General features: G+C 43.1%; 1 protein-coding gene across 11 annotated transcripts in view; it reads right to left on the reverse strand.

Annotated features, from left to right (window-relative positions):
• Positions 1 to 3,385: 3,385 nt before the first annotated feature.
• The window catches only part of LOC129235964 (serine/arginine repetitive matrix protein 2), a 256,950-nt gene continuing 247,056 nt past the window's right edge, over positions 3,386 to 13,279 (reverse strand). For 9 of the 11 annotated variants that reach the window (XM_054870072.1, XM_054870081.1, XM_054870151.1 and 6 more), the window contains 2 exons: positions 4,094 to 8,441; positions 3,387 to 3,988 (listed from right to left, as the gene is read on the reverse strand). In XM_054870072.1, coding sequence (XP_054726047.1) covers positions 3,934 to 3,988; positions 4,094 to 8,441 — 4,403 coding nt within the window. In that variant the 3' untranslated portion in view covers positions 3,387 to 3,933. Of the gene's footprint in view, positions 3,989 to 4,093; positions 8,442 to 13,279 lie in introns of all 11 variants that reach the window. The other 2 variants (XM_054870141.1, XM_054870115.1) reach the window with 2 other exon arrangements.

Genomic DNA, 13,279 nt, shown 5'->3' on the forward strand with positions numbered 1-13,279 from the left:
ATGAGATTTTGAATTGTGAAATCCATTAGAAATGAAAGCCTCACACTGCAGTGAAGTGAAAGCGACAGCATGTGTGCTTTTGCTTGCGAGCTTTCTAAAAGCTCACGTTGAAAATAATGCATGCTTGCTTGGCACTTCTTGCGCGTTGCCAATTTTTTCAGGCTACTAAACAAATTCATAACTGTAAAGCGCATTTTCTAATATTTAGTAATCGTAACAAATACCTGCGTATTTTTAAATAAAAAAAATCGTATGATTACACTTAAAATATTTACGCTAAGCTCTTTAACATTTCATTACTATTATTTTGAAATATACCAACAAATTTACTTATAAACACTAATAAATAACGGTTATTCACTGAAATGATTATTGAAAAAAAGAAGGCACATTTGTTAATGTTTTATATAAGAAAACAAAAGAGATATATATACATTTGGTGTATGTTTTGTAATATCTTCGTAAATCAAAATGTATTATTGTTCATTCAATTCAGTCACTATTAATATCCTACACTTCATATCGAAATAATACATTATTAGGCTATTGAAAAATTGATAGAAATAAAAAAATTATAATCGCTTTCGTTACCACCTCCAACTCCTATATTAAATGATTCACAGCGAAAACGAGAAGCACCAAATAATTGTGAAAGCCGTGACGCCGAAAGCTTAGTTAAATGAAACCATACTGACATACCCTCCAATGGAACTCGCGAACTTAATAAGCTCATATTATAGCATTTAAAAATCATATTTTGTGGTTTTGAAATTTTCGACGAAGAAAAACTTCTGAGTTACTATTATTTTTAAAGGATAGTTTATGTCCCCACAGCACGCCACAACTTCTACTATTATTATAATTGGACCATAATGCACTGCGACCCCTAACGTGGCTAATGTGGCTTGATAGCAAGAAGCCCAAAATTGGAGGCATCAGCTGAATTTTAGTACCTACTCAGATTTTCTTTTCATAATGTTAAAGGATCGCGGCCATCAGCAACGACGCGCTGTGAAGATCAACGAATGAGGAGCCCATCCTAAGGCAAATCAAACGCAGAAAGTGGCGATGGATAGGTCACAGATAGCATCATGAGAATGGCATTCGACTCGAAAGCGCAAGGGAGCGGAGGTCGCGTTCGGCCAAGGATCACTTGCCGAAGATCGATGTTGTGCGAATTAGTAGATACCGACATCTCATGGGACGGCGCAAATAAAACAGCCCAGCATCGTGTACTATGGTAGAGTCTTGTCGAGGCTCTATGCTCCCGAGCGAAGTGAACAAGGATATAAAAAAATGGAACGCGTGTCTTGTATCCGGATGGGTTGGTGAGTCACTATCATGCGGTGTTGGGTAGGTTCGAGTCGACGTGCATAAAACATCAAATGCTAGAGCAATTTTTCCTAATACCGATCACCCCTCAGCAGGCAATGGCAAACCTCCGTGTGTTTAGTGCAATGAAAAAGTTCCTCGTAAAAAACCATCTACCGTTCGGAGTCGGCTTATAACTGTAGGTCCCGCCATTTGTGTGGAACAACATCAAGACGCACACCACAAATAGGAGGAGGAGCTTGGCCAAATACCTAACAGAAGTATACGCGCCAATTATTAATTTATTTTTTATGGGATTTAGAGTCGCGCCAGCCACTTGTGCGAACCTTCGTCTTGCGAAATTTCTGAAATTTGCGTCAATCAGTTCACAAAAACGGCAGATACTTATTTCTACTGATTCTAGAATCCTGAAATAGTAACGCAGACGACAATGTCCTGTGCCGTATTCGGTGAAAGTTTGTAAGCCCACTCTATCCAAGTTTAAGAATCTATTTGATGCTCTTCTGGAGGGAAGGTAAACTGTTTAGCCTGCCTTTGTCTTAGACTCCCCATCCAATGTTTGCGTGAATTTCCCGACTTGCCAGTTTAATAAATTCCTTTATGTGGGCTTTGGAGAGACCACAAAAGGGTTCTGGTCTATTGAATTTTCAGATGACGTCTAATTTCGCTACGCAGTAAGTCTGTGCGTGGCCGTCATAACATTCATGTCCTGGTGCCCAACCCAAAAAACGGTGTTCTATGCTCTTAAGCTATCGAAGACAATGCAGCATACCTCAACGAGTTTGGAAGATGAGAGACTGCAGTGCACATAAAGTTGCCCTCGACAGGAGGTGGACTATCAACGAACTGACGCCAAGTCAAAGACGTTCGAGTCAAATGGTCCGATGTTTCTGTTTTGCTGCAGACGCTAAAGACTCTCCCCATAGCGTATAACCTCCATACGCTCATGTGAGGGCAACCTGGCAGCATGTCCCACATACCACTGGTATGACGGCACAGAGACATTAGAAGGCGAAACTATAGCATGAAGCTGGCTACAAATATGGTGGACCCAGACGTGGGTGAATAGTAATGATCGCCGTTCTGGGCCATCATGGAGTAATGCGTAAAGTAGTTCCGGTAAGGAAGACTCCCCCAAAAAAACAAAAGCTGCCTGATTACAAAGTTCCATAATAGGTTTTTATGCCCGCAGTTTGGTATGAGCACTGCTCTCTCTGAGAGGCAGTTGCGCTATTAAGCGGTCTAAAATTCGCAGAAAAAATGTTAATAATAAGCATTTCTTACAAGAATTAGCTCGGCGTTCCTTAACTTTCAATTTACCATTGGCAAAATTGGCAGTCTTTCCGATACTATCTCTGGAGAGTCGAGCTAACGGCAGCTGCACGCTTATTTCCTCAATATTGCGTGATGATATCGCCTCTCCTATTTCAAACTTTCCCTAGCTAAATTCAGTAGTGAATGTTCTAAAATTATACGAGTACGTAGCTGCAAATCCCCTCTAACACAGCCGTGAGCCGTGTCCGAACAAGCCACTGAAGCGTGGTTAGTGTGTGCCGCATGGCCAATAGAGTAGTTCTACCCAGTACCCCAGCCACCTCTCTACAGGTTGCTTGAGGTGTCACACTATAGACTGCATACCTACCACTTTTACCAGCCAAACATTTGTAAGTCATCAGCGTCTTTGCCGATGTGGATGCGATTGCGTAGATAGGGCAGTATCCATAAAAGCTTGAAGACTTGGATGGGACCAAATACTTCACAACTGGAGCGACTTCAACGCCATTCAGAGCTATTACTCTCTGCCCTGTTAAGGTAGTACCCACTTCACCGAATACCGCTTGGAGAGCGCGCCAAATATCAGAACCGCATTCATGTGGCTCGGAAATCATGATCGCGAGAATTTCAAGTGTAGGAATACCTTTCACTGTGGGAAATCGGTAATTTAAGCTGTTTAAACGTTACGAGACAGTGTTCAGTAAAATACCTGTCCGCTTTGTGAAACTCGGCCTAAATCGCGTAAGCGGTTATCGCGCCAATCAAGAAGAAGAAGAATCTTAACAGGGTGGCATGATCGAAAAGTTATTAACACACAACAAAACAGGACCCTTTGAAGGAATCACTTTCTAGTGATTAAGTAGCCTTATTTTGTTGTTTTCTTCCGTTTACCTGCAGTCATTTAACCGCCTTCATGTTTCAACTATTCACTGAGCACCGCAGTGATGACGTCACAACTGTTTCTCTTTTCTTTTTCATACGTCAGCTATGACGCGAGAGCCGCCTGCACTCTTCGACTTTTTCTGTTTTTTGCTTTGGCGCCTCTTCTATTTTTGTGCGTGCCTTTATGCTTAGCGCAACGGTGTGAATCGTACGGCTTCAGAGGTGTGCGATAACTAAATGTTTTTTTTTTTTCTTCTCTTAAATAAATAGCTATTTGTCGTAGTACAATTAAAACTTATTTCTAATTCGTGTTGTGCATTCCTGCAATTTCTTGTCACCACTGGCTCTTGAGGACGCCGATGACGAGGCGGTATGCGTACTGCTGCTGCGATTCCGTTTCGAGTAATAGCAGAAGATACAGAAACCATTCTGCGGTGTTGTACATCAAATGTTTGTCGGGCTGCGCGATGCCGACGATGTACGATAGCGAGAATTCGACCTATAAATTGAAAATCAAATATATTAAAATGAGACAACAGTCATTCATTTGCCTAGAGGAACTCTACTTTTAATGAAATTTCGACTAACAAATTGCCTCGCCTACCTCGAAATGCCCGATGTGTAATCCCTCACTGGTGTGCGCGCTTCACGCCTATAACTGCTAGCGCCAGCTGTCGACGGCGAAGAGGTCGTCGGATCTAGCAATGATATAGTACGATGATCGTAGGCGCGTATGGGTCGACGCCCCACCGTCGCATAACCATCCAAAGTGGAATTGGTGAGTGTGGCACCACTTGGCAGTGTGCCATTGAATGTATATGAGGAACGTCTTTTCGGGCTATAGGTGTTGTAGTAACTGCCACCTGCGCCACCTGTAGCAGCGCTCACACCTGCACCCGTGCCCAAACCCATGCCACTAGTGGCTGAAGTGGTTTTGCTTTCGTAAGGACTTGAGCTGGCTGAGGATTTGTAGCGTATTGGCACACCGCTGTTAAGCGTCATATAATCCGTGTCCGCCGTAGAACCGTAACGTTTGCTCATCAACGACGGTGACGTGATGGGCCGTATATCGTTGAGACTCTTACGTGGTTTGGTAATATTGGTAGCATAATCAAGTGGCGCCTTGTAGATGGGTGGCTTCAACTCAGTGCCGACGGGACTTAACTTCAAGGGTCGGAAGAATTCTTGTGTGATGTCCGGTGACTTGGTGCGTTCATTGGGATGCAGTTTATTGCTGGAACGCGCCTTAACCGCTGCTTGTTGTTCACGATAATAGTCACGCACTGCACTTGGCCCCACAATACTGCTCGTGCGCTTCGGTTTCTTGTCGTTAAAGCGACAATAGAAGCTACGACGCTTGATGCGATCAATAACGCTTTCATTCGGATCCGAACTCTCACCACGCGTAGGCGAGGAGAGCTGTGATGCGCGTGAAAGACGTGAGACTGTTGGCGAAGGTGAGGCGTGCAACATGTAGTTATCCTCCGAGCAAACCGACCAATTATCGAAGTACAGTTCAGGTTCTTCAGTAGGTGATAGGAACGTTGACGTTGAGGCGCAGTCATCTTGGTAACTGCGCGAATCGGAAGAGTAATTGGCAATGTTCTCAGTCGAAGGTGTGAGTAAATGATTTCGATTAATCTCGTGTGTAGACGATGTGCGATAACCCGATGTTTGCGAGGTTTGCATTGATGAATTATTATTGGTCATATAGGAGTTATTATTATTGGTGGCATTATCCATCGATTGCTGGCTGGAGCTGTTGTTCGAAGAACTATTCACCGCACCCGGATATGGCGGCAGATTCGAGTAAATGCCATTGCCGTTTATGTAGGCCGCCTTCAAGTTGTTGCGATTTGTTGTGGCGTTATTATCAGTTTTATCCAGCTTGCTGAGATCCAACATCAGACCCTTGCGTTTATCCTTATTGCCCTGTGCTACTTCTTTACTAGGCAGCAAAATGATTTTTTCGTCGCGGTTTTTAGACTTCAGACTTGCTGCCGCATCTTGTAAGCAATCGACACATTGTTTTTCGTCAGTGTTGACTCTATGCGTCGGTGCAATATCGCAGCTACATTTGGCAGTGATGTCTGACTTCCGCCGACCACCACTATTGGCTACCAAATTGCCAGCGAGCGCTGCTGAAATGCTACCAGAACGTTGGCATTCGGCTGTATTTTGATAGATTGGCGAGGGGGACGCTTCGCGCATCTGGCGCTCAATGTTACTGGTGGAGCGCGTGCTTTGCACACGGCGTTCCGCGCCGCCCACATCCTTATCAACGCGCTTAAAGAGCCCTAGCACCCTATTAACGGCAGTTTTATTAAAGGTGCCTGGCATTTCTTCCACGCTAACGGCTCGCTTGATGTAACTATTTTCAGTAGCAGGACGCGAGCGTGGCACTGAACGCTCACGCAATGAACGAATCATGGAATCAATTCTTGAACGTTTATCCGGCTTAGCTGGTTTCTCCTTTACTTCCCCCCCATCAACGGTTAGCGGGTTGTGTGATGCATTATTTTCAATCGCATTGCCCTGCGCCGCATATTTATCAGTCTTTGTAGTTGTGCCATCCAACGATTTCTTCTTCTTAAGCAGCGTGGATTTTTCCTTGATCTTCTCTGGCGAGGCATTTTCTGGAGATCGTTTCTTTGTTACACTGCCATTTGCTGAGGATGCGGGACTAGACGTGATGCTTTTCTTCTCCTTACTCATAGCGGAATCTCGTAGTTTTTCGAATTTCTGTCCAATAGCGTAAAGCAAACCTTTACTTTGCTTCTTCTCAGGTGATTTCTCTTTTATTGCGGGGCTTGATTCTTTCGAATTTTCAGCCGGCGTAGTCGTTGTTGATGTCATTGCGGACGTCGGTGTTGTGGGTGTGACTGGCAGTGGTTGTGCTAGCTTAGACTTCTTGGAGACTTTAATAATTTTCTTAATGGTAGTTGGCTTAGTGTCGCTCGAAGACGAACTTTCCACATGCGCTTTAGAGATTGGCATCGAATGCTCGAACTTCTCCTCAATCGCGAGTGGTGGCGTTGTGTCCCGTACTTTGGCTTCGGCTATGGTTGGAATCGCCGCACCGCTGCGCGTAACTTTCTTCGACTCCTTTGGTGGTGTGAGCTTTGATGTTGGATAGCTCTTGGGCCGCACAAGTCGGCTCTCACGCGCGCTCAATCCTATGGACTGGACGTTGGCTGCTTCCATACTGGTATGTGGCATATCGGTAGACATTTCTGGAATTGTAGTTGGTTTGGTAGACAACTTTGGTGTCATGGCACCTACTTCTGGCTTCATGGCGATTGGCGGCTCTTTGGTAGGATAGGATTTAGGTCGCTTCAGTTTAGACTCTTTCTTGGTCTGCTCAATGTCTAAGGGCGTAAGTGGATTATCTTCTGGTGTGACCAGACTGGCACCGGGTGTATCGTTAAGTATAGTCTTTGTGGTTTCAGTCTTTTTCACAATCTTTTTCACTTTTTTCACCACAGATGTGGTAACCGTAGCATCAGCATCTGTACTAGACTCTGTGGTTGTAGATTTATCTTTGGGCTTTATCTTCTTAATCTTTTTAATTGTAGACGTTGTACCCTGCTCCTCAATTTCTGCACGACTGTTCGGCCCCACAACAATGGACTTCGTTGATGTTTCCGAACACCGCTCAACAGAAATTTCTCTCGGCACTACGGGTCGTTTCTGCTGTTCTTGCTGTGTGCGTGCAGCCGAAAGTAATTGTAGCTCCTCCAAAATCTTATCGGCCAGCTCGTTCTTACGTAGCTCTTCAGTTATCTCACGCGGCCGCGAAAGACTACGACGATTGTGTCTTATAGTCTCTTGCGATGAACTGCTACCCGGTTGATATTCCGCATACATCTCCATACTTTTATTGCGCACATGTTTAAGCTCCGCATTTTGTGGTATACTCGAGCCATCTGAGCTAGGTAAGCTATGCTTGCGTGCCATAGCATCCTCCGTATCGAACCCACTATAACTAGAACGTTCTCGGCTCGGTTCACGAGATTTCTCCCTTATCTCACGCAGCACATTTTGCGCTTCTCGCTCACGCTGTTTCTTCTCACGTAGAAAGGGATTCTCATCTAGTGGTTCATCGAAGAAGTCGGGCCGTAAAAAGCGTGAGATACGTTTCTGCGAAGAGCGTCTACGCAAGGAACTGCTACCGCCATCTGCCGTTATAATAGGCGGCGATAAACAACCACTTGGTGGACGCCCATGCGCAGAACCGATCGCATCGCGTTGTGCGCTAATACCGCCACTGTAAAGTTTCTGCGGCGACACTGAGCCACTTTCGGTGGATGAATCCTTCACTGGTTTACTAAGATACGGCGAATAGTATTTGTAGCGATCATTAATATCTGTCGTATAAGTGGAGCACATCGATTTGCTGTGGTCGTCACGACAAACACTACTACTGCGACTCTTCGGCATTGCATCACTCGGTGAGGGAATACTCGATTCATAGTCGTAACGCGAACGACTCAGACTGCGCCGGTAAACAGGATCATAGTGTCGACGTTCACTGCTATCGGTGCTGCGTTTGCTCGCGGTACTGCTGCTGGCGGTTTCCTCGGGAAAATTTTCTTTCAGATCCTGCCCAACCGCAGTGTGCAAAACTCCACGACCGCCACTTTGACTGCGCTTGTATATTTTTACGGGTGCAGTTTGTGTACTACTTTGCATACTCAATGTGCGCGACAATTTACGTGCCTGTGTTGGTGGTAGTTTTGCGAGTAGCTGCTCTTGGAAGCATTTCGGCAGGCCGGGTGTGATGCTGGACAAGGTTTCCAAATCTTTCTTGCTCAAACGTAGACGTGACAGATCTAAATCGGCCAAATCGAGCGGTTCGTCGGTGGTTAGGGCTGGCGGTACAGATCCATCAACTGCGCTACTAGGCTCAGCAATAGTGGCAGGACGGCCGATTTTGGTGGAAGTCTTCGTGCCTGGAAAATAGATAAAGGCGTAACATGGTAATAATGCGCGAACGCTGAGAGGGGCTTTGAGAAGCCTAAGCCTTCATAAATTGTGAATTCGTTTAGATCTGTAGAACATTTGAATATAAAAATGTGTAAAATTTAAAAGATTGGTACTTACCGGCTGAGATTTTGCAAAGGCTATGAAGTGCCGGACTATTGATGTGAAAAATTTCACGGAGCTGACTTTTTTTTATCTTTTCAACATTAAATTTGAAAATGCCTAGTATTAAAGTATAAGTAACACAGGCGTCTTATAGCAGCTAATGAAAGAAGACTAAAAGTTTCGAGCAATGGAAGATGGAAGATTCGTACGTAGCGTTCCAGTGGTTGAGGAAGGGTGTGCAATACAAGGCAAAAGTTCTTATATGCATAAAATCAAAATAAATTGCTTTAAAACGCCAATCTCGGTATTTAGTAGCCACGCCCCGTACACACTCAAATCGACATTTTTAGTGAGACTCACTATGCGATTAACGTCTTTTGAGTCAATCTTAAGCGATATCTGGCGCCGGCAGAGATTAAATGAGTCGAGTAAGCGCTGGAAATAGGACCTGGATAGGGAAAGGGGCTAGTTTTTACGAGAACCATTACAAAACGAACCGAAAACACCTAAACTGAACAGTATTTAGAAAGACGCTAAATGACATTCATCGGCAGACACTTACCACCTGCTCAAACTCCCGACCGGTGAATACCGTCATCGGTTTCCAACCACCACCTATTGCAGATGAAGAGCTTCAACTACACCGAGAAACCCGCGTAACTTTGGCACAATTACGTTCTGGATACTGTAGCAGCCTAAACTCCTACCTATCAAGAATCGACCCCGATATACCCAACTTATGTCCAGCATGTGAAGGCACTCCGCACGATACAAACTACCTTTTTACATGCCCCATCAAACCTACACACCTAACACCCCCTCCCTCTGGACCTAATCTGTAGAAACAGCACGTTTCCTGCGCCTACCGTTAGATGAGCTAGACAAAGACGACCGGTAACTACATTGCATTGTCAGCTACTAAGCTGCTAAAATAACAACAACAACAGATCTGGATTTTTTGAATTGACATGGAGGCCCGTAAACAAAGTCAGCACTGAATGGAAAAGTGAGTAGGAAGCCCAAAGAAAGCGAGGGTAGCCAAGCTACAGTTGAAGGCATGGGCCAGATTTACGAAGCCAAAGAGTAGTACATACAGTCTGTGTCAGAAAAAAAGAACCCCTATTATTCATGAAGTATGAAAGATATATATTTAAACATTTTTTTACATGAAAGTATATACAAAACTACTAGTCGCAAGCTGTGTAGTCTGCATCGTTGTCGAGTATAGCCTGGCATCTTCTTCATGCTTTGAACCAGCTTTTCCGCTTAGTTCGTCGACAAAAAGGACTAGATTTTGTGAACTTGACGTACGAGTCGCTTTAAATCACGGCTGGCCTTCCGGCAAGATGCGTCTTCATAGTTTCCCACACATTTTCAATGGGGTTGGCATCGGGGGACTGGGAAGGCCAGTCCAATACTATGCCGCCATTTTCTTGTTTTGTTGTTTCTCAATGTGTTTTTCTGAGAGTAGTGGTTTTGATGATGTGGAACGGTAGGATATGTTTGCCTCATTCACTCGTCGTTCGATGGTGTTGATACTCACATCTATTCTTTTTGTAACAAGAAAAAATCGGTTCTTTTCTTCTGACACAGACTGTAGTTCCTGGCGGAAATTTTTGTTAATTTTATTGCCTAGTGTTATGCCAAACGAGCTTTGAACAAAGTATGTCCAATATGCATACAATACAGTTTGTCGAGCAAGTATGTATATATGGGAAAAATTATTATTTTTTTGATTTTTTTTTTTAGCACAACTAACACTATAATTTTGTTCACATAACGGTTGTATGTAACAGCATAATGAAATCGAGATAGATATCAGAATTATGAGAGCACCCGATTTAGCCATGTCTGCCTGTCCGTACGTCCGTCCTTCCGTGTGAGCACAAATTACATATCTCAATCAAACTTGGTGCATATATTATATTACTCTCTATCCAAGGTAGAGTACATTGAAAACGGACAAAATCGGTCAGTAATCACTTTTACCTCCCATGTAGAGGTAATTGTCAAAAAGCAGAAAGTATTCAAATATAGTAAAATCTTTCTTTTAAAAGAAGAAAAATTACTCTAATTTGGCATAAGTGATGAACCCGAGAATTGACGATGTGTTTAATAATAAAATTTATTGTCTCCAAAGCATTCGTAATGATCGGTTCCATTAGAGGAAACACTAGTTACTTCAAAGATCCTCAGACATTGAAGTCGTTTTATATTGCCTTAGTGAGAAGTTGTCTAGACTATTGGTCGTTAATATGGAATCCATGCCACGAAATTCATTCTAAACAAATCGAAAAAGCACAAACAGTTTTTACCAAATTCGCTTTGAATAAACTGATTGCCAAATGGTTCTCCTCATTATATCGGTAGGCGGAAATTGTTAGGCCTACAGTCATTGTCTGATAGAAAAATCTACTTCTTATTAATTTTTGTCTATAATATTTATATATATATAGCAATAGCAACATTAACTGCACTGATTTGAGCAATCTCTTTAAGCTCATATCTCGCCTCATTGTGTTAGAAATAATTGCTTATTTGTTTATTCAACTAATAAAACGAATTACCCAGTGAAAGTGCTTATAACGCGATGAGTCCGATTGTGTAATAATTATAGCAATATTACAGATTTTAATGTAAAACTTCTTCTTTTTCGTCCTCGTCATGGACCCTTTCGATGTTTTACAGGGCCCGGTACTCGAAGTGTAACCAACTTCAGACCGCTCGCGCAGCTAATGTACGGACATTATCTGTCTGTTAATTGGCTAAATGACAGTCCAGAGTATTGTTTACAACCGCGCGAAAGCATGTTGCCGAGAGTAAACGCGAAAAAGGAAAATCAGTAATTTCAAACGTAATAAAACCAGTGACTGTTCGTGAGCTCCAGCATTTTGAAGTAAATAAAGTTTTTGTTTATCGCACCACTACTCGTTACAATGATGCTGGTACTCGTAGCATCGAGAAACGTCACGGAGGTGATCATCACAACTCATCATCATCATTACTGCAACGTCAGGTGAAAAAAGTCACGTTCAAAAAGTGAATCATTGATCATAGTGTGATGGAAATTTTTACTTAGAGCTTTAAGCACTACATTACGTGTTTGTTTTTATACTACATCTGCCTAGTCACAAGTGCCAAATATTAGTTGGGGAACAAAGAAATCAATTATGTAGCTGTTACAGTATCGGCACCATAAACACCATTCACAATTTCAATGGCTTGGCTTGCATTTTCGGCTTTATCAAAGACGATTTGTAAAATGTACCGCATTTTCTCTTTATTGGTTTCCGTTGTTGACACCCTGTAACTCTCCACTGAATGGAACAAACAAAGGTTAGGTTAGGTTGACCTGGCTGGCTGAAAGCCATCACACAGACCTATTGGTCCTTAGTGGTATCAGATGGAGTTTGACCCTTACGTTTCTTTATAGTAGGCTTCTTGTAATAAGTCTGCGTCTTTTGCGAATCTAAGTAAGCTCCGAAGCTCTAACCGCGAGAGACATTCTAACCTCTCATATTTTAGCGCTCCTAAACATTTCATTTCGGCTCTAGCTAATGCAGGGCAAGAACATAGAAGGTGCTCTAGATTTTCTCTCTCTTCTAGTTCATTGCAAAATCTGTAGCTATCATTGTTTGCAATTCCCATCTTGTATGCGTGTGCCGCTAACAAATTGTGGCCTGTCAGTATACCTACGATAGCTACGAATGCTTTTCGAATCCTAGTACGAATCTGGCGTATTTGTCTGCATTCTGTGTATATAGATATGATATTCGCGGTTTTACAAGTGGATGGATTATTCCACCTCTTGTCTATCCGTATTTTCATAAACAGCGCTTTTGGCAATCTCATCAATAATTTCGTTTTCTGCAATGCCCTTATGTCCGGGTACCCAATAGATGTGCAACCGTCTGTCTGCGGCTAGTCTCTCTTTGGCTTCCTTGGTCCTAAGAACGTTTCTAGATGAACTTTCAAATGAGTGTATTGCCTTTATGGCCGCTTGACTGTCAACGTATATATTAATTTTGGAGTCGCTCGATGTCCTTGCTAGTGCTATTTTTGCAGGCTTTCCTACCGCAACAACTTCTGCTTGAAAAATACTGCAATGGTCAGGGAGCTTAATTGGCCGCCTGATGTCCAGCTCTGTATCCCAGAGTCATATAGTCCGTATTGGACCGATAATTCATACCTAATGAGCTATGTATGTCCGAATATTTTACAGGTAAATTCACCGGATGCATTAAGTCTTGCGGCAGGTCTAGCTGCTAGACCTTCTGCCGCAATGTCAATCGGTGTTAGGTTGAGTATTATTTCAAGTGCTGCCGTAGGAGTGGTTTTAATTGCTCCTGTCGTACACCAAAACGTTGAATGCTTTCCATGGTGATTGTATGGCCACCAATTTCGCCGTAAAGCGGAAGGATGGCTAGCCAATCCCCATATGGAGCTTCCCGTGTTGAGTTGATCCCATGATATGGGGGTCAAACCACCACTTAAGCCTCATCCCCGCTGCAAGGAGACCAACATGATGAGGAGGAACAAACAAAAAACAGCAAACCAATTTTTTTGGAATGAAATATCACCTTGGCAACGAACATAAACTTTCAATTGTTTGATGGATACTTTACGAGTTATCGACCACTACAGCCATATACCGAAAAATATGGAAAATAATGGATTCCTTTTTGCCCAATCGAATATGTTT

The sequence above is a fragment of the Anastrepha obliqua genome, chromosome 1 (assembly GCF_027943255.1).
Source record: "Anastrepha obliqua isolate idAnaObli1 chromosome 1, idAnaObli1_1.0, whole genome shotgun sequence".
NCBI lineage: Eukaryota > Metazoa > Arthropoda > Insecta > Diptera > Tephritidae > Anastrepha > Anastrepha obliqua.